At 39.4% G+C, this 21,297-nt stretch overlaps 2 protein-coding genes across 3 annotated transcripts in view; one reads left to right on the top strand and one right to left on the bottom strand.

Annotated features, from left to right (window-relative positions):
* Positions 1 to 6,916, top strand: LOC110064443 (metabotropic glutamate receptor 2-like). Its single transcript, XM_020771499.2, has 2 exons — positions 1 to 2,726; positions 3,134 to 6,916. Exons 1-2 carry the CDS (start codon positions 2,648 to 2,650, stop codon positions 5,758 to 5,760), a joined length of 2,706 nt encoding a protein of 901 aa, XP_020627158.2. The 5' UTR covers positions 1 to 2,647; the 3' UTR covers positions 5,761 to 6,916.
* Positions 6,037 to 21,297, bottom strand: part of LOC110064447 (mitochondrial proton/calcium exchanger protein-like) — a 24,039-nt gene continuing 8,778 nt past the window's right edge. Inside the window, exons 6-14 of one of the 2 annotated variants that reach the window (XM_020771505.2) lie at positions 16,777 to 16,980; positions 12,462 to 12,581; positions 11,605 to 11,736; positions 11,198 to 11,344; positions 10,678 to 10,707; positions 10,054 to 10,194; positions 9,796 to 9,968; positions 8,159 to 8,300; positions 6,037 to 7,083 (exon numbers count right to left, since the gene is read on the bottom strand). In XM_020771505.2, coding sequence (XP_020627164.1) covers positions 6,943 to 7,083; positions 8,159 to 8,300; positions 9,796 to 9,968; positions 10,054 to 10,194; positions 10,678 to 10,707; positions 11,198 to 11,344; positions 11,605 to 11,736; positions 12,462 to 12,581; positions 16,777 to 16,980 — 1,230 coding nt within the window. In that variant the 3' untranslated portion in view covers positions 6,037 to 6,942. The remainder of the gene's footprint in view (positions 7,084 to 8,158; positions 8,301 to 9,795; positions 9,969 to 10,053; positions 10,195 to 10,677; positions 10,708 to 11,197; positions 11,345 to 11,604; positions 11,737 to 12,461; positions 12,582 to 16,776; positions 16,981 to 21,297) is intronic. The other variant, XM_020771506.2, reaches the window with a different exon arrangement.

Genomic DNA, 21,297 nt, shown 5'->3' on the forward strand with positions numbered 1-21,297 from the left:
AAAGGTCTTCTTCAAGTTTCTTCTTTCGAATTCTTGCGGCTTTGCAGGGATGATATGTTAATTCTTAGTCCATATTTTGTATTTAGTGGACGTTAAAATTTCACTCAGTCTTTGTCAGGTAACAGGTGTTCTTTTGCTTGTTTATCGTTACCAAGGTGCATTTCGTTTTATTAGCTTAGTGTGGGAATTACGTTTGTTTCATTTAGCGTGTGGGTGTTGGACATACAAACCGATTTCCTTATTTTTCTTTAAAGTTGACGGAGGCATTATTGCAGAAAACAAACTACATGTACATTGAATTGTGGAGAAAACAATCTACAAAACTACAGAACTCCGTCCTTCCTTGATACTCAGGTTTACGAGCCAGAAGAGAGAGAGAGGCTGCGCGATTTTCAACATCTGCTGCCGAACATTCGATATCCTGCTACTGACTGCAAGTATCTGAAAAAAAAAGTTTGTGTTTTCTACCGATACGTATTTTTAAAAAACCGTCTCTAGGTATAGCTTGTCATTGATTCTAACTACAACAGCTTCCATAACTTTACAAATTTCATCTCGGTCCCAAGATTCGTGTTTAATGATGTTGCAAATATTTCAAAAGGTCAAGCTTTCTTCGAGCCATATCGTAAGGTTAAGAAACGTTGCGGAGGAACAATGGAAATGAAAGGCCACATTTTGATCCGTTTTCACAATAGAGAATTCCTCTTTCATAAAAGTTGCGTCCGCTAAGAACTTCCCGATAGGGAATTCATCTCGCTTGTAAACGTCTATCTTGCAATAGGCTTTTAGCTTTAACCAAAAGAAGATCTTCTTTCATTTGTTTAATTAATTAAACAAGGCCGGTAATTAAGCCTGCCTTCTGTTACTCGTTGTTTTCGCCGGAGGTTTTCCGAGAATCTGTCTCATTTTATATATTTGACAAACCTTATGCTAGAGTTTTTCTCTACAGCAAGTCACTTCTGGAGCTGGCTGTTTTTTCTGAACGTTATTTATTACAGCTATCTTTTATTAGCTTTAATGAATTAGTATCTTTCGGTAACTGTATTTACAAACAACATCTCTAAAGAAGGCCAAAAAGCGGCCAGCACTGCCACTCAACATGGCATAGCTGTCAAAAGAAGAACAATTCATTTAGGGATGTCATTGTATTACACACTTTTTAATTTCGCGAACAAGAAAAAGAACAAATTATCCATTCATACCTGTTGGATGTATTAGTTCGTCTCCTCACTATTGTTACACAATATTCAAGTTATCCCGCAAATGTTTTTTTCCCTTTAAAGAAAACCTTTCGTGATTAATGTACCGCGATCTACACAAGCATTCCTTCAAAGAGGAGTTTCAATTTGTTAGTTTTCATGCATTTTACGCTGAAAGATTTTGAGAAGCCTCACGAGAAACACAAATGGAAGGAAAAATAGAAAAGTTGAAAATGCAATCAATTTACATGTAATAGTTTTACATGAAAACTGCTAACGGATGATAGCGGTGAGGTAATGTGTTTCACTCAACTTAGTCACTCCGGTTCCAAGGAACCTGCTCCAATATTGTTGTCGCTTTGTCACATTTAACTCGTGAATATGCTAAAAGGGGCAGTTATACGGTCAATTTAGACACTTTTCTAACGTGCATGTAACTGACCTCAGACCTTCAAATCGAAGAAACCTTGAAATAACAGCCAACCAAGATGGAGAAACAGAGGAAGCAATTAATTGAGCAAAAAACAAGGATGCCTACAATTGAGCTTAAGATGGATTGTAATTAACAAACTTAAAAAGCTGCGTCATCCCCGAAATTGCTGCTAGCCATCAACTGAAAATCAGGCTTTTCCAATAAATGTCTAATTGTAAACTGGATAAGTAAATTCAGATGATTTGAGTAAACGAAGTGACATCATTTGATTGACTTGAAAAAGGCAGCGACAGGAGAATGACGCCACAACAAGTTCCATAAACAACGCAGGGTAAATTGTAACTTTAAAAACTTGCTACATGCTAATATATATGGCAGCGTTAATATACTACGTTCTGAATTTGTACCAAAACCTCAATAGATAGACACCTTCATTGAATTATATCAGAGTGGCCCCCTTCAAAAAAGCAATATCGACTGGTATCCACAGAGTCACTGATAAAAATTACATAAGAACTTTAAATTAAAAATTAAAAATATAGTTACTAATAAAAAGCGCTAAAAAAGAGATGCCAAAAGAAATAAACAAAAAATTGAAATAAAACAATACATAATATGTAGACTTAACCTATTGAAAATTTAACACCATAATCATAATTGCAGGAGTTCTTAGCAAATTCTGCTGACAAACCCACGGTAGGTGAAACTAGTTGTTTCACCTGGGTGTGCGATTATGAAAAGGTGGTTAAAAATAAATAATTAAGAAACTATAGGCAATGTACATGACTTTTCATTTGATGCAGCTTTACACAAGCTGGCATACTGCTGATTATCAAGCCTACTCTGCAGACTGAACCATTTCAGAATTTTTAGTCATGTCCCTCTCCTGAAATCTCAGTCAAGCGTTAATCAGCGACAAATGTTGACAGAAAGCTATGATCTGAAGCTGAAGTTACCAGTTATAGTTATTTTACAAATTTGATTCATCTTCTGATCTTTTTTCAGATTGGGAAACATGCTAGTTACCAGGTTCTTCCGTTCCCTAGTGGCACTTGCTATGCTGCCTTACTGGTCAGCGTACTCAACTGAACTTGGTAAATAGTTCGATGGTTCGTCCAGTGCAGGTCTAGTGCAGGTCTAGTGCAGGTCTAGTGTGATCGTTAGTTGCGCGAGGGTAGGCAGACGTTTATACTTCAGAGAGTTCTTGTTTTTGGTCATTTCGTATCTCACTGATTTTTGGATCGTGCACTGCAATTAACTGACCAAGTAACCAGTCGCCAAGTAATGCGCCAAGTAGATAAAGATAAACTTGAGAATCAGGGTCGTAAATCTCCAAAAGTGAATTCAACATTTAAATTGATATCACTGTGTTAACGTGTTTTTCCTTTTGGCTCGATCGAATCACATCGTCAAGGCTAGGCGTAAACGTCCCTATTGTTCATTTAACTTTCTCTGATGGTCGAGCTAATACAAATGCTATTCCCATTTGTTTTTCATTCAGAGGTCAAGACAATTGAGCTGAGCGGAGATATAATAATGGGAGGACTCTTTCCAATTCACCAAAGAAGTAAGCAGACAGAGAATGCTTGTGGTGTTATTGATCTTCAACCTGGATTCCAGTACTTGGCCGCCATGTTATTTGCCATTGAGGAAATCAATAACGACCCGAACCTGCTCCCGAACATAACACTCGGTACGAAAATCTACGACACTTGCCGAAGTCAAACAATTGCTGCTGACCGTGCGAAAGACATAATAAAATACACTCTTGTGGATCAAGATGCGCCATTAGCAGGAGTTATTGGACCTTTTGTTAGCGATGTTTCCATAGCAGTGGCAAACTTACTGCGTGTGTTTGACATCCCTCAGGTCAGTTATGGATCAACTAGCGCGGATTTAAGCAACAAGGAGATTTTCAGCTACTTTTTTCGCACCGTTCCACCTGATTCCTTTCAAGCACACGCTCTTGTCGATGTTATCAAAGAGTACAACTGGGACTACATATTTACCATCAACTCCCACGGGAATTATGGGCAGAAAGGAATGGCTGAACTACGGAAGGCTGCAGACGCCGCAGGCATCTGTGTCGCAGACGCTGCTCAACTTCCAAGTCTCCCAAAAGATGAAGATTTTAATGAGGTTATTAAGAACATGGTCATAAGGAGAAGAGAAAGTTCAAATTCTGTAAACACTATTGTGCTGTTTACAACCCACGCCGACTCTGCTGATTTACTCCGCGCAGCTAAAGAGGCTGGGGCGACCCAATTTACCTGGGTTGGGAGCAACGGCTGGAGCAATCGTTTTGACGTCACAAACGGAAATGAAGAAGTCGCAGACGGCTCCCTAACTGTCAATCATCTTGAAGGAGAGATCCCGCGATTCCAGAAACACTTTAAGAATTTAAAACCAAGTAACAACAAGTTTAATCCTTGGTTTGTCGAATTCTGGGAAGAAATAATGAAATGCAATATCCCTGGAGCAAACGGAAGCGTTGCAAATATGTCAAGATCTTGCAGGAGCGATGAAACATTACCTTCTGGAATGGAAATGGCGCCTGTGCGAGTGGTGATCAATGCAGTCTATGCTATGGCGCATGCGCTGCATAATCTTCAACAACACTACTGTCCAGGGGTGAACGGCATCTGCATCAACATGACCAAAGAGTTTCAAAGAGAGAAATTGCTTACATTTCTAAGAAACGTGACCTTTTTAGATTCTGCTTTAAACGTCACCATTCGTTTCAATCAAAATCAAGAAATAGATGGTGTATATGACATTAAAAACTTCCAAAATGAGGATGGTGGAGACTGGAAATACAACAATATTGGAAATTGGCAAGGGCAATTGTTCCCGGATAATAAAATCCAAGGAATGCTGAAAGTAAATAATTCTCTGCTACGCTGGGGCAGACATAAGGCGCATCCTCCTACGTCATTTTGTAGCAAGCCTTGCAATGATTCACAGATACACAAACCAAGAAAACGAGATCCTAAGTGTTGCTGGGACTGTATAAACTGCAAGGACAACGACATCATCAAAAATGACACCTGTCAATCATGTCCAATAGGTTACTCACCTAGTGAAAACCTGGTTTTCTGTGCAAAGCTACCTGTGCTGTATCCAAAGTGGTCAAGCACTCCTATCGTAACCTTCACTGTTATTACAATCTTAGGAATGCTAGGCACGTTAACCACAGTGGCGTTATTCATAAAGCATAGAAGTCACAGTTTTATCAAAGCAGCTGGCAGGGAGTTAAGCGCCATTTTGTTTTTAGGGGTGATGCTTTGTTACGTAACACCGTTCACATTTTTTGGCCAACCGACCGACAGGCTTTGCGGCGTGCGGCGTTTTCTTGAAAGTGTGAGCTTTACCGCATGCTATGCTCCTGTACTCATGAAGACAATTCGTATATACCGAATCTTCCAAAGCGCCAAGAGCTCAGTCACCCGGCCTTCACTCACCCGGCCTGGATCACAGGTCCTTATTTCCATAGGGCTGATAGTAGTACAGCTATTGCTCACCACTTTGTGGTACATTTCTGATGTCCCCAGGGCCCAGGAAGTGTACCCCTCTCAGGGCATTGTTATTGTCCAGTGCGCAGTCAACGAATTTACATTAGCAGTAAATATTTGCTACAACTTTCTTCTAATGTTCTTATGTACTATCTTTGCATTCAAGACGCGAAATTTTCCAAGGAATTTCAACGAGGCAAAGTGCATTGGTATCAGCATGTACCTCACCTGTTCCGTGTGGATCATCTTCCTTCCATCTTATTTAAACACGTCCGACGCTTTCATTCGTGTGTATTTAAGCTGCGCGACTTTCATTGTGCTCGGTACCATAACTCTGTGCGGTTTGCTGGTTCCCAAAGTAATCATTCTTTTCTTCACAAATGGCCAACCCCCTAGCGTCACTGAAAACTATACTGTGCCTGCTCCGCTAGGGAACACGGGAAACCGCATGCTAAGTAGCGCGGTTGCGGGTTCACAGTTGCAATGGGGTCACTCTCTCAAGAGGTGTGCAAGGCCGCTCAAGGAACCGCCACCCACTCAATCTCACACTGGGAGCTCCATAGGTACAAGCACATCCAACTTACACAAAGTTTCTACAGAATTAGCGGCGGCTTAGAGTTTACTGGTTCATTGGTAGTTATAGGAACCATTTCACAGCAAGACCGACCTTAACCGCAAACTACATATATAACAACTGTTTACTAAGAGACGAATGATGATTTCATTTTTCGCGGTGTATAAAATGGCTTTCACATCGAAGAAAACGAGTCTGAATATGACGAAACACTACAGAAACGCGCCATGACTGAAGTAGTTTGGTTACAGTCGTTAGATATAGAATATGACAAGGAAAGTGCTCAAGTAACAAGTGAAAGATTATGTTCAAAAATCGTCACTTTCCATCAGCTTGTTATCTTTATTTCTTATCTTAAAATCAACTGCGCTGATTCCCTTCGAGTTACATACACCAAGACTTCAACACACCGAAACTATAGCTCCACAATTACCCATGCGTGTATTCTCTCAAGTAGCGCAGGTTAGGAGAGTTTTTTTCTCAACAAGGTGTTTAACTTGACTGTTCAGCTGTTGTTACTTATAAAAAAAAAATGACCAGTGTTCGAAATTCAGTACACCCTGCTTTTTGTTCGAGTAATTTACCATCTTGGTTCTTAGGCCAATGAATTCATTAAACCCATACAATTCCTGTACTATCTCAGTTCTCCTTTTAAAATATACTTAACTTTGATTGACAGTATTTCCTGTTCTGCAATTTATTTTGTATCACGAAGCAATGAAATTCACGCCACGAAAGCATCACGTTGGCGTAAGAAATCAAGCGAGCTATATTTCAAGCTGTAAATAAGTGGCTATGTACATTGGAAAACGATTGAATATATTATTGTTAAGGGTCCGTCCACAGTATGCCGGAGCAATTTGAAAACGCAACAATCACCGGTCACCTTTGGATTTTGGATTGAGTACAACTCGGTCAGAGAAATCACATCATTATCGTGACGTCATCATTGTTTTCAAAATGTTTTCCGTCTACATTAAAACGCAAAGCAGGCGTTTTCAAATTCCTCCGGTTTTCAAAGCGTTTTTGAAAAGCTCTGTTTTCGTGACGGATTATTGAGTGTGGACGGTAGGCCTAACCGTAGAAATAAAGCTTTTCAAATTTCTCCGGCGTAGTGTGAACTAGCCTAAGTTTTCACTATTAATGCTGTTAACGAAGAAAAAAAACACTAAAATAAAAATCAATGAAGATAAGTGTATGGCGAGTTGAGATATCTCCTTTATATTACTCGCTTCTCTCTGCAACACTGTTTGATTGCTCTGTGCTGGTATTTCGCAGCTTGCTTTCTTTCTCCAGTAGGTCGACGATGTCTTTGATTTGTTCAGGAGTAATATCTACATCTTCCATTGACAAAAGCTCAACGATCTGCAAGACGACACATGATTTGAATTATTTAAAGAGTGATAAAACTACAGTCGCACCCCTATTAAGCGGCCACCTATTAAACGGCCACCCCTATTAGGCGGCCAGTAATCAAAGTTCCGATGAGGCCTTGTCTAGTGTTTTTACCCCTATTAAACGGCCAGACCCCTTTAAGCGGCCAATATCCATTTCCCCGAGGGTGGCCGTTTAATAGGGGTTGAACTGTACAAACAAAAGGTCACCACAGACATCAGGATACATCACAGACAGACAGGTTTGCATGGCTAACATTGAAACAGATTCTAGCTACTGTATTTAGCTTGTCTTACGAGCTTACAGATTGTGTACGGGTTCTCGATTTTCCCAGAAGTATGGCGGAAGCCCTAGGATTTCACGGTAAAGATCGTTTCCGGTACTATGCCGTCACCGTGATTCAGAAATAACGGAACCGAAAAACCGTTTGCCACGAACATCTTCAGCCTTGTCAATCAAAATTCGTTTGATAAAAGTTTTTTTTTTTATTATTTTTCGCTCAGATTCTCAACATCAAGGAAAACAATTCCTTTGATTAGCACTCCGATTACATATGAAACTAAAACCTTGTTTCACTTTACTCGTCCGACGGCTTTAATATGGCAGACGAACGGCTAATCTACGGTGAACCAGCTACGATATCATTGGTTTTCATCCCAGCTATCAGTTTACATGGCATCCACCGTGAGGAACAAGAAGTATGAAATTTCACTCTATGTAATTAAAAAAATCAAACATTCGGGAAGAGGTATTTTTGTACTGACTTCGAGACCGACTCGGATAATTTTGCGTCAATTATTTACTTAAGATACATGCCACTGAGTATATCCATCTTGAGTTCGTTTCATTTCCTTCTCTATTCTCAATGCTATTTTCATTCTCTTTTAATTAGTGTCCAAATCAAGCGTGAAATTTTGATGCTACAATTTTCCGTTACCGATCGTTTCCCATGATCTCTAGACAGACTGGACACGGAACTAAATGATGAAATTTCAAATCCTACGAATTGTAAGACTTAAATGTAATGATAACACTTGTCACTTACCATTCCCACGTCACCTAGGTCGAGCGCGCCATCGTGATCCTGATCTAGCATTTCGGCGATTTTTTGGCATTTAGCTTCACTCGGAGCGTCTTTTAATCTGCGCACAGCAGATATCATCTCCTGCAAACTGATCTTACCATCACTGAAACAAAACAAAACCGGGTACGTTGATATTTAAGAAATAGAAAATATGTACCGTGTTACTATCGAGACTTAGTAGAATTCTACCACTATACTAATGCAAATGCCGTAATCTGATTGGCTGAGCCACTGCACACTATCAGCCATTAGTGTAAAGTGGCTTGGTGTGGTCGACAAAATTAAAACGTTTCCCCGTTTCTCCGAAGTTTCGAAAGAACATTTATAAACAAATGAATAAACAAAATTCCTCAGAAAACTAAAAGGAGTGCATTAACGGTTTCTTGGATTAAAAAAGCTCAAATTTTTTTAAAGAAACTGATACGCGCGCGTACACAACCGCAAATGTCAAATTGACGATTAATTCAGTCCGCACAAATTCTCTAAAGTCTGAAGTTTAATACTAAGACCAGAAATAATTGGAATCGTTATTTGACGCAAATTTCAGTTAGAATTCTACTAATTCGCTCTCGATTTCTATGAGGCGATAGTTGATTCGGCCTTCGGCCTCATCAGCTATCACCTCATAGAAATCTCGACCTCATAATCTTGTTGTTAAATAGAAACACGAATGGAAGTTTGGGAGAACGAGTAGAAACACGGAGAACATGTTTTCTATTTCTTTTAGAAAACACCGCGACGAAAAAAAAGGAAAACAACTTTAACTTTGATTATCAAAATGTAAATTCTCTTTGTTCGCGCCATCATTACGTCAACAGCTCGTGCTAGTTATGTGTTTCTATCGAGTTTTAGTATAAATCTACTAGCGTTCTATCACGAATACTGCTCTTCGATTGGCTATGCTACTCACTATTTATCAAATAGTAAGATTATTCCCTCTCGATTTCTATCGCGCGATAAAAATCTAGAGCGAATAATCTAATTGTTTTAGTATAAATCTACTAGTCGTTTAAAACTGTCTAAATCCCCTTCACGGATACTTCGAAAACGCCAACAAGCAGCCATTATTTTGTTAACAAAGGTACCCTGCTACGCTACTGACTATCTATCACAGAGTAGATAGTGAGTAGCGTAGCCAATCAGAGAACGGCATTCGTGATAGAACACTAGTAGATTTATACTAATCTGTGATAGATAGTGAGTAGCGTAACAGTATACGATTGCTAACAAAATGACGGCCACTTCTTTGCGTTTTCGAGATATCTGTGAGGAGGATTTTTAACCAATGAGCACGCGTATTTTCTTAGGACTGTTTTCTAATATAAGTTAAGGGAAGGAAGGACTAATGTACAATAAGGTATTATCACTTATTACCGACAGTAAAAGTCTTCGTGAACTTTAGATACCGCGGTGTGGAATGAAAGACTTCAAAGAGCATGAGGTAAGCTCGTAAACATCAGTACTTTCCCTCCCCTCCTCTATCACTTCACTTTTAAATTATCTCGACATTAAAGGGACTTGTTTGCCTTGTACGTTTTCGTCACATACAGGCGAATAATTTGGTTTTCCCAAGCCAAATGAAAGATAGTGAGACTCACCCGTCGGCATCAAGCTGGTGTTCTGATGGCTGTTCATCTATTTCAGTCTCTAACAGCCTCAAACGATCTTCAATCTTGTTTATCATCAAATCCACTTTTCTACCGAGTCGAGATGAACCAAGTGATTCTTTAAGCACATGTTTTTCATCCTCAGATGCCAGTTCGCGAAGTTCCTAGGGGGCAAGAATCAGGACAAGTTAGCTATGAGTCTGTCACCACTGAAGGTACACTGCAGTAGTTAGATTTGAATCACTGTACCTCTTGATATTCCACTCTGTCTTCCTTGATTCTCTCCAGTTCCTCTCGTTCATTAGCCTGAGCGAGGCTTGCTTTAATTGATAACCAGTCTTCCTGAGAAATATCCTCCTCAGCAGTTGGTTGGACTTCTGGAGCTTTGTCCTTCAGAAAAGTTTCGAGGAAAATAACAGAATGAATGGTGAAACGCTCGCCGTAGAAAATGTCCCTGTCGTGACGTGTCTAGAACTCGACTAAACCAGAGCAAACTACTTTACTCTTAGCAGACAGTATTTCCTAAATGACAAGCAACAAATTTCCTTGATGGTAACACATTTGGGATCACTCAAAACAGACAAGTATGTCTAAAACCAATATCGTTTTTTCCTCCCATGGACATTTACACATAAGGAAACTGAGAACTCTTGATTTCCAACAAGAATGTTATTGTTTGGCAGCATCAATAATTATGGCTACATGACATCATATCCAAAATGCTCTTTCATCGTCAAATACTGGTGAGCTATATTGGATAATGTTTGCGATTGAGACATTTTCATATGGTGGATTAAAGTTTGAAATTTTGAAAAAAAAAAAGTCGCGTTACGTTAATACTACTACATGTGTCATAACGGTTACGGAATATACCTGCAAAATCTCAGCAGCAATGCTTTCAATCTGTAAAAATAATAATGACAGTAAAAAAGTCAACAAACTTATAAGGCAACAATGAATAACCAGTCACAAACAGTTTTTTTTTTTTTTTTTTGTGCATTTTGGGGATGTTGTAAGACAAGCTGACTACCAATGTTGATAAGAAGACAGGCCACGTGCGCTAGAGCTTTTAGTGGCTTGTGAAGCATAAATTAACTAAGACTATTTCTACTCCCCACTGGATGGGATGCTAGTCCCGCATTGCATGTATTCATGATGTACACCTGGCATGGGTGGAGAGAGGCACTGTGAGAGTACGGTGTCTTTGCCGAGAACACAGTGCAATGAACTCGTCCAGGGTACTCTCTTGAGAGTCCATCATGCTAACTATTTAAGGCTTACCTACGATGCCTAAAAGATTACCCCTTGTATTAACACTGCAGTCATCACAGGTACAATGATAAGATAGTCTGTTGGAGAAACACAGTTGTGTGCAAATGATTAAGCTACACACCTTTCTCTTTTTTTCCTCTTCCTCTTGAAGAAGTTCTTCATTTTCCTCAGCAATCATTTGCTCTTCTTTCTTCAGAACATCTAAACGAACTTTGTTGTCCACTTCTTCTCCAGAAACTTCACAGATTTTTATTTCAGCCTCTTCCACCTGAAGACAAACTCATTTGTTGGTCGAGTGTCACACATGAGCCTATAGTTAGGAACTAGTGACAACTGTGACTTCAAGAATAATATTTAAATTTTCAGATTAATTATGTACATGTAACTAAAATGAATGTACTTTCCAGTTATTAATCACTTCTCTTTACCCACTTGAGGTGAGAAAGTTTTTTTACCCTTTGTCTTTGAGGTCTAACAGGAGCTTGCAAACATTACAGTGTGGAGTGTTGAGCACATGGTATTACTCACCAAGGTCTCTGGTAGTTGGGATAATGTTTCCTTGAGTTGATCAACCTTACTGACATTTTCTGGAAGGTACAGTGCTCTGGACATTAGCAACAGAGATGCAGGGATTTGCTCATCCAGGTGCAGTTCCAACCACTACAAACAAAAAATAATGACAATTAGGATGAACACTTGCCATATTCCCTTCAATTTAGCACTAGCTAATCCAATACAATTATTGTCACACATCACAGTTAGCAGAGGGAGACCAGGCTCTGACAACCGCAAACAAATGACATAGAGGTCTTCTATTTACTTTACAACTTTTGCTGAAAGTTATATTTGAACAAAGGGCTACAGTTTTAACAAGCTTAAATGAAGACGTGTAACCTACATTACTTATTATATTTAATTTGTCTTGCATGTTCTCCAAAACGACATGAAATATACACAGTCACCATCTACATGCATTATTAGTTTTAGAATTCACCACTGAAGATAACTAATTGGAAGATAATGATTGCCACAAAACATTGAACATGTAATGTAAATGTAAGTTCATTAATTAATTAATATTTTTTGATTGCAATATGTTGTAAGTCTAATAATTACATGACTGTAGAATGGTGTAATGGTGTAGTGGTATTACACAGAGTCTCTGCCAAACTGCAGCAAGAAGCAGCTACACACTGTAAGAATATAGACTCAGATGTCAGTCTCTGACAAGGCACATGCATCCCTAGCAAATTGCTCATAGCCATTTAGAGACCTGAAATGGATTCTTTCAATTAAAATAAAATGCCTAAAGATGAATTTTGACAAATGAAAAAGTTCCTAGCACATCAAACTCAGGATATCAGCATAGGAGGAAAGAGATATACCTGGTTAAGCTGTGACCTTAATCTGGCTGCAGGAACACCAATAGCTCTCATACCACGAGCCTGGCAAGCAGACTGTAATTCTTGCACTGTCAGGCTATCAACACCTTCTCTTTGAATTAACTGATGATTGAAATAGACATAATAATAAATTTTACCACTACTTCTGATCAGCAAGTCTACGGCACTAAATATAATTTTTCTAAAAGGAAATTTACAGGCATAACATATTTGAGGTTGTGCATTGCTTCCTATGAGCAATTTACTCTTGCAATCTACGGAGGTTACTAGAATTTTACAACACTGCAATTAACTGCTAAGAGATAAATCTCAGATATAATTATATGTAAATCAGAATGTTATCTAACTAATGCTTAAAGTGCCCACATGCATTTGAATTACCCTTACATTATCTGGATATTGTCATTATTCAGTAATAATTGTTGTTTTTGCAGGTTAATTTTTCTCAGAATAACTCCAATACATTTAACTTGTCCAAAACAGGAATCATTAAGGTTACAGTATACCTTCAGGGGTGTCTCGCGCGCAAGCGATGTAGCGCATGCAGTTTAAGCTGTAGATACCTAAACCCCTATATCAAATTAAAGCTTATGGGGCTGGCTATCAAACTATACCAAGAATTTTGAATGAAACTGAATTGTCGAATTTTTCACGACCACTAAATGCGAGCGCCCGAATCACCTTTTGAAAGCTACAAGTCAAAGCGAATTTCGTTTTTCGCCAATTTAATTTTTTCCTTGGTTTCAGGGCCCAAAGCGCTTAAAATATGTCTCTGCGTTTTGGCATATTCAATTGCAGTAAAAAGTTACAGAACATTTTCGAAATAGGATTAAAAAAATGTGGAGTGATTGTACAAAAATCGCTCTCAATTCCCAGACACACTTTTGTAGTTTATATGTTAAACTAGCCACTGTCCAAATTTAAGAGCAATTGAACAAATTCCCTTTGAGTTATAACTCTTTAAAGTGTCTGCTTCAAGTGAAAAAATTTATTCAAGAAAACAGCGGTAAGAAAAATTTTCTGCTTCGCAAACAAACTCCGCCCACAAACGCCTTCAACTGGGTTCTCAGATAACTAAGCCAATCAGTGTAGGGAAAGTTTACTACCGTTAACCTCCTGGTGAAATTTATGCGCGAATCTCTAAAAAACTCTTGTGTTTTGCAATGCGCTCAAGGAACCGAAGGCAGAGAGATAATTCTTCTGTAGCTCGGTTTTTCTTGAAGCTGGTCTGGCAAAATGGAGAAGACTAAAAAGGATACGAACACTAGAGTGGCTGAGCGAAGGAAACAAACAAAAGAAAGCACGGAGAGCAACTGTGTGTGGACAACTGTGCATGGATAATATTTCAAATGGTCTCAATGAGTCCGACAATTCGTCGATATCGGACTCATCAGAAGAGTCTCTGTCAGCATCCCTGTTATTGCTGTCAAGTTCCGAAATTTTTACAGAACCTTTTTTTTCTCTTACCACAAATATTTGCCCGCCTTATACGATAACTATAGCTTCATCCGCGTGGCGAACTTTCGCTTCTTCACTCATTGATGTATTTTCATTCGTTCTTCGCTGTTTTCACTTTTTCGAACTGGTCCATGGTTTAAACGTGGTCTATGTTTACTTATAACTTAATAGAGACACGCCTAATACCAAAGATGCTGGGTAGTCAGAACAACAATGCTGATCAACTGAGTAGTCAATTCGTGACATCCATATAGGTAATTCCCGCGAAAATCATCTCGGTTGATTGCATACGCGCTATAGGGCTGTCAATCAAGAGGTAAACTTTTACTTCCGGTGAAAACGTAAAACCGCCATTTCTCCGCCAATATTTAGCCTTTTTCAAAAAATTTTTTCAGAAATTAGAGATTATTCTTCGACCACTATTTTGACCCAAAAATCCAAATTTGAAGAAAATTGCCGACCCGAAGGTATACTGTAACCTTAATAAGATTAATTTTGTAATTAAAACATCAAGAATAATTTCTGCACTCAGAGTGCAATTAAATATCTTATTAAAAGTGGAATAGTTGGTTTGGTTCCACCGAGCTTCATCAGCCACAATAAAAGGAAGAAAAGAATGGCAGAATTCCATTTCTTGACACTAGCCTACACCTGAACGACTATGGTTCAACAAAGGTCACCATATACTGCAAACCGACTCATACTGATCAATACCTGAATTTCCATTCTAACCATCATCTACAATATAAAAGAGCTGTAGTTAGCCCTCTGCTACTTTGAGCAGAGGTGCATGAAGATGACAAAGTAAAGGAAATTCAACACGTTTTAAGCCTTGAAAGTCAACAACTACCCTGATTGGATGCCAACAATACTGAACACTGGATCAGGTTTGAGAGAGTCCGAAGAATCTGTTAACTTGAAGAGAGTATATGCTTCAATGCCATACAAAGAGCATTTAAATCACACCAGGCCACACTTGTCCACAAGCCTTGCAATTCCTTGCAATCACAACTAGTACACTGCACGTGTTTTAAGGATAAAACAGAAAACCTTAAAAAGTGCAGAACAGTCTATTACATCCACTGTGAACAATGTAACAAAGAATATGCTGGCGAAACTTCTCGTTTATTAAAAACTAGAGTAGAGGAACATCTTTCAAGGAATTCGTCAGCTGTTCATCAGGGTTTTCAAAATTAGCCTTCAAGCATTTGTGCCACATACTTTTTTGTCACAAAGTTAACTTATACACAGTATTATTTCACCAACATAATCATGATCCACTTTTTCTGAGGTAATAAGTGAACAGCTGAAAAAGGTAACAGTGTGGCTATTATATGTCAGTAGCGGATGTAGTGGAGGGGCCCACGGGGGGGGAGGGGAGGGGCAGGGGCCCCCCTTATTTTGGGGCAAACAAAACTCGCAGAAGGAAGGATAGCTGGCAGGGCAAGCAAAAACAAAACGTCACCCCACCGCCACCCCGCCCCCCCCCCCCCCCAGCTCAAGGTCTGGATCCGCCACTGTATGTACCTTTTGAACTTCGCAGCGAGAGCAATTTTGGCGGGCGTTGCGTCGTACATGAATCGCATTTGTTGGCAAGCAGAGGCCATCTTTCATTGCCACTATTGAAAAGTGCCAAAGGCAAACAGATAAAAAACAGTAAACAAATATTATGTGCTGATCCAGTTTTCAAAGCGACAATAAAACAATTAACTTACAATTCAGCTGAATTGGCCACAAATTGACCAAGCCTCTACGCGTCTGCACGTTGAATATGCAAGCAGTCTTCGTCATGAAATGTTACTCATTACGATTAAAAGTGCTCCAAATGTATGGTAAAGGATGGTTTAAAAGGTGTCTTAACAATAAGACCCTTCACCAATGCAAGTGTTCGGGATTTAAGACAAACGAAAACTCACAAAATCAAACCAGAAACAAAATGAGATTACTGATTTTCTACTGATATGTCATGTGTGTGGCAGGGAAGATATCACTGGAAGTCGCCTCAATCTATTCACCATAATTGGCTTGATTCATCTGCAGCTCTTTTTTGTTACAAAAACTAAAACAATGGTACTATTGAAACTTGTTTTTTGAACTGGCATAATTGAAACTATTATAATAAAATTACAGTTGATTCATTTTATTATGGTTGAATGAAATAGAATTGCACGCAAAACATGATCAAATGCCAATGGAATGAAAAGCATTATCTAGCATCTTGTAAGTGAACTTCTCTTGCATTCAGCAAGTTATCAATAAATGCACCTCAAAGCAAACAGATTTTCAAAATTTTCCTGGGCCAGCACCACATCTCCCTTGTGCAGGAATGGGTAACCCACTTCAGGACTTTTGCCCACATGGCTGCCTTAACTGTGACCCAGATGTGCACCACCTACTTTATGATTTCCTCCTGCCACTTTATTTCAATTTGAAAAGACTCTGGTTCATGGACATTGCCAGCTCACAGGACATTCAGTGGATTCTGGCAAGAAAAGTGCTTGCCAGGGAAAGCAACATGTTCAAACATCGTGTGAGGGAGGCAATTGAGATCCAATTATGAAAGCCCTTTTTGAACAGACAACAATGGCTTTGAATTAGCCAACATCTATGACACCATTTTAGCCCCCTCAAGACCATAATGAATATCATATACATGTAACCTTTCTTAACATTCACACTTCAATTTTGGTGGAACAGAACAGAATATTCCACTTTTAATAAGATTTTTAATTGTACTCTCAGTACAGAAATTATTTTTGATATTTTTATCATGATTCCAGAACAGGAACACAGTATTTTTGATTCTGTTAATTTTGTAGTTGCAATACAAAGATCATACCAAGTCATCAGCCCTAAGCTGACGCAATTTCATCCGTAGCTGAAATCGCAAGTAATTGTTTGTTCCAATGGTTGGCAGCATCAGTAGTCTATTGATTGCTTTGAGTTGAGCACGGCTCATGTTGTCCAAAGTGATTTGATCCTCAAACAGTTTAGAAAATCTTAGGATGTCTTCATTACTAGGTTGATCTCCTTTGCTCCGAATCTGTTGATAGAATGTTAAAAATGAGACAACAGTGTGCAGAGCCTCCTACATGTACATGTCCAGTCAGTAACCTACATGCAACATACATGTACATGTACTCTTGCCATTGAAACACCTCCAGAAAAATAATAGTAAAATCAGAGCTGAGCAATGCTAACTCAGTGTAATGTTTGAGCCATGTAACCATTCACATCCAGGTGTACAATACAGGTCTAGGTTGTTTGAAAGGTGGTTTACACTATCTACTGGATAAATCACTATCCAGCAGATTAAGCGTGATTTTTTTTTTGTGAACACTTGTCCACTGGATAGCATTATCCAGCCTTCAAACAACTGGGGCTAGGTGTATACATACAGTGCTGGTCAGCTATAGCTGTACCTGTATGTGGCATAACAACTATAATTTATAGACCCTGTGCAAAAAATTAATAATGCTCCCTATTCCTGCAACTGAACCAAAAACATTTCACGTTCAATGTTCATGCTGGTATGTTGCAATCCACAGCTCTCCTCTAATTGGTCACTGCATTTACACAGGAGCCCCTTTCACGACCAGTACAAGTAGATTGCCAAGTTGTGTCTATTTAGTTAATAGTACAACTTAACCTACATGTTGACCTTTGAGGCACTGTCTTGCTGTAAAAACCTCAGAAAACTTTCCCAGGTTATTGTTTTGGTAGACTATGAGTAGTCCCTCTTTTGCTTAGTCTGTCGTGCGTGACGCAAAAGAAAACCACGAGAAAAAAATGGCCGTGCAAAATCCTAGAGGCGAGGAGTGTGCAAAAGGATGGACTACTGCCTAAGCCCAAGAGTTTGCCCTTAAACAGCCAAGTGATTTTGCAGTGTAGGATTTCTCATCTTGATGTCCTCTTATTATCGCCTGTTGTCAATAACCCCGGGAGATATTCTGAATAAAATTGCTCTACTCTACTCTTCGAGTAGCCAGGCAAAAACATATGCCATGAGAAGTATATCTTCATTCAGTGAAACTGCCAAAGAAGTTTTAAAAACAAGATGGTGAAAGAGGCATCTTGTAATGATTTTCACTGTGTCTGTAGGTGTAAATCTTAAAGTCATTGCCAAAATTGCAAGTTTCAACCGAGAATTTACATTATGTATTTGACATAGGAGATCATCCAACTGTGGTGAAATGTTTGCCGACAGCAGCCGAAAGTTTCAGGTTAATGTCCGGTTTCAAGTAAAAGTCCGGTTCAATCTTTCAAATGGACAGAAGAAAGGCCAAGCTCAGTGAATTTATATTTGCTGACTTGGACGATGCTGTTGAGCAGCGAAATCACTAACACGCTCGCAGTCAGGTTGGAGGCGGAAAGCTTTGCCAAACAAAACACTGGATAACTTTAAATCTTTCCAAAGCCTGTTGGCAGGTTCGCAACAACGTCACGGGTTGTAAAGCACAATTCCAATGCTTCAATTTTCTCTGGTACCTCTTTGATTTGCTCCGGTTCTACAACATTCCTGGAAGACATCACACGTATCTCGAATGTTGACAACATGTTGTCAACACTCCTAACATAAGCCAATCATATTGTTTGCTTTGTGAGAGCAACACATAATTGAAACTCTTGGGCTTAAGTGGTAGTCACTCCTTTCACATGCTCATCACCTCAAGGATTTTGCATGGCCATTTAGTTCTCGCAGTTTTCTTTCGCGTCATGTGCGACGGACTAAGCGAAAGAGGGACTACTCGTAGCCTATTGCAACAAAACACTACACAATGCATAGATGTGTATATCACACATTACAAAGTTAGTAAGTGTTGCATTGCATTTCAAACACCAACGAGATAGTCAAGCATACAATGTACATGCACAGGTACATGCTCACCATCAAATTTTCTGTTATTCTGGAAATACAGTGAAACACTGTGCTAAGTGTTACATAGTCCATCTAACTGAGAGTAACTAGAGTGAAATAAGTAATAAGAATCTAATATATAGATTTAGCCAAGCCTAAAAGTGGAGCTGACCTGGGCTGGGTTGTTGAAACCCCGATCAAGCTAAGCCAGGATAAGCGAGAATTTTCATTTGATTTTTGTAACTTTGCAGTGAGGTTTTCTGTTTATGTTGTTTGGCCTTCCCAGTTTTGAGTTTGAATAATCTCAAGGTCCTCAAAATACACAAAACAAAAGCAGTGAAAAACATTTGTATACAAGAAAAAAATATACGTTGCAAGGCTGTCAATAAGATTTAAAGTAGGTGGAGATATTTTAAAAGTAGACAGCTATGGGGGCCGGAGCGGAGCCCCTCAACATGTGAGGGGTCTGGGGGTCACTGAGGTCCCCAGCAGGGTGCAGGGCCAGAGCCCTGCTGGGGGTCCAGGGGGTTCAAGGGGTCCCCCAGAAGCAAAACGAATTTAAAGTTTTGACATTGCCAAAAATTGCCTTTTCCTATCAAGTCTCACGTGTTGAAAAGAACAGTATTAATGATTAGTCAGTTGTTGTATATATTTATTCTCAGTAAGTTTTGAAGTAGATTGCTGATAAAAGAAATACTAGGCACCCCCAACCCCCCACCACCAAGAAAATTTTGAAATCTAGAGTCTCGCAAATGCTATTTCCAGAGTTTTCAAAAGGTATTTCCCACCAGAAAGACAATCACAATCAAGAGCAAAAAGCTTTTATTAAGTCTACATTTGCAGTAAGCTCTTCCTGCGCCTGCTAAGGTTACAGAAGCCCCTGCAAATACCATTTACGCCTTTTCCTGGCGACATTTTAAGGCATGCCTTCCTATCCCTGTAATCATATTTAGAGAAAATAAAAAAATAATAGAAGTTTTTGTCTACAAATTAGAAATGCCTGTGGCTTTTCAGTAATGTACGATGTCACACTGAAATGTTATGTAACAGCAGCGAGGAGTCCTGGTAACTACTCGGTGTGCAGCATGAACTTAATGACATATTGAGAAACCTACTTTGTCATTACTTTTCTTGGAAGAAAAGCCTGCAATTCGGAAATAAGATGATTTAATTTTCACATTTCTACCAAGGAAAAGAATATGCTGGTCAGACTTGTTCGGTATCTAAACTTTTGGTGTCATTTTGTGTAGCAGCCACAAAGTAGCCACAAATTTTTGTCAGAGTAGTCAGCGATAATCGCCGGCTGCCAGCTACTAATGCCAGCCCTGCGTTGATTAACTTTAACAATCCTGGGTTAGAGTTAACCGGCTTCTGAACAACCTGACCCTTTTTACAACAAGTTAACCTGACATGAGCCCGCAATCCAATTGAAAACCTGCATTTGGTCAGCAGTCAACTTCATAAAAACATGTGACCTCAGTGAGCTCTAAACTTGACTGTGCAATATGGCCATGTGATGCTGGTCAACGAATACCTTGTTTTGACAGGTGTCAATAATTATTGACCATGACATGGATGTCCAATATCAAAGAAGGACGCTATAAACCAAGGGTGCATCTCTCTGTCAACCTATTGGCTGGCGTATGGCTGCCATTTTGCACGGCTCCATCGCCGTCGTGGTTGTCATTGTCATGCATACATGCCCACGAGCAATACCGCTAGCCATGATAACCATGACAGGGCTTGAAATTGCGACTCACTGGTCGCCAATGCGACCAAAAATTGAGCACTGGTGACTAAATTTTCAGAACTGGTCGCCAGCTGGCGACTCACGATTTGTACGATAAGTAAAGATGACCACAACACAACTTTTGTTTTTAAATCTTTAGATAGGGAAATTATTCGGATCTGGTGGCTAGTAGACAATTCACCTTTCTGTCCCCACTAAAATAATGTCTGAATATTACAAGAAAATCGTAAAAATTACTTCGACACGTCGAAACTGCGTTTACCAAGCACCATATTGTTTCAGCGGCCTCTTCCAAAACTGGGATCGCGGGCACACTACAACACCGTGCACTTTTCAGTTGACGCGAGAACAATGGCGGCAGATGTGATCAGTTGTGTAGGAGCCTAGACCAAGCACAGTGTTGTTTATCAGCGGCGAAAGGCGACGAAAATAAAGAACTGCGTTTTGAAGAAATACAAAAGGACCCGTGTTTGTGTCATTACGAAAACCACGGACGTAAAAGTTTTTGTGCTTCGTTCCATTTAAAATAACTTAGAAGAAAACTATCACCTGCGAACCAGAAACATCAGGGAACTTAAGCACGCACGTTTTTGAGATGTGGACGGTAACCGGAAGTGAGCTTTTTTCACTTTAAACTTGTCCTCACACAACCATATTCACATTGCTAAGTATCTCTTCTTCATTAGAGCTGAGTAGTATAAAAATCTGGGGGACAATACAGTCCAAGCATGCGAAATCTTCTCTTCCAGTTG

The sequence above is a fragment of the Orbicella faveolata genome, unplaced genomic scaffold (assembly GCF_042242905.1).
Source record: "Orbicella faveolata isolate gen_17 unplaced genomic scaffold, um_ofav_v1 contig_1, whole genome shotgun sequence".
NCBI classification, from domain to species: domain Eukaryota; kingdom Metazoa; phylum Cnidaria; class Anthozoa; order Scleractinia; family Merulinidae; genus Orbicella; species Orbicella faveolata.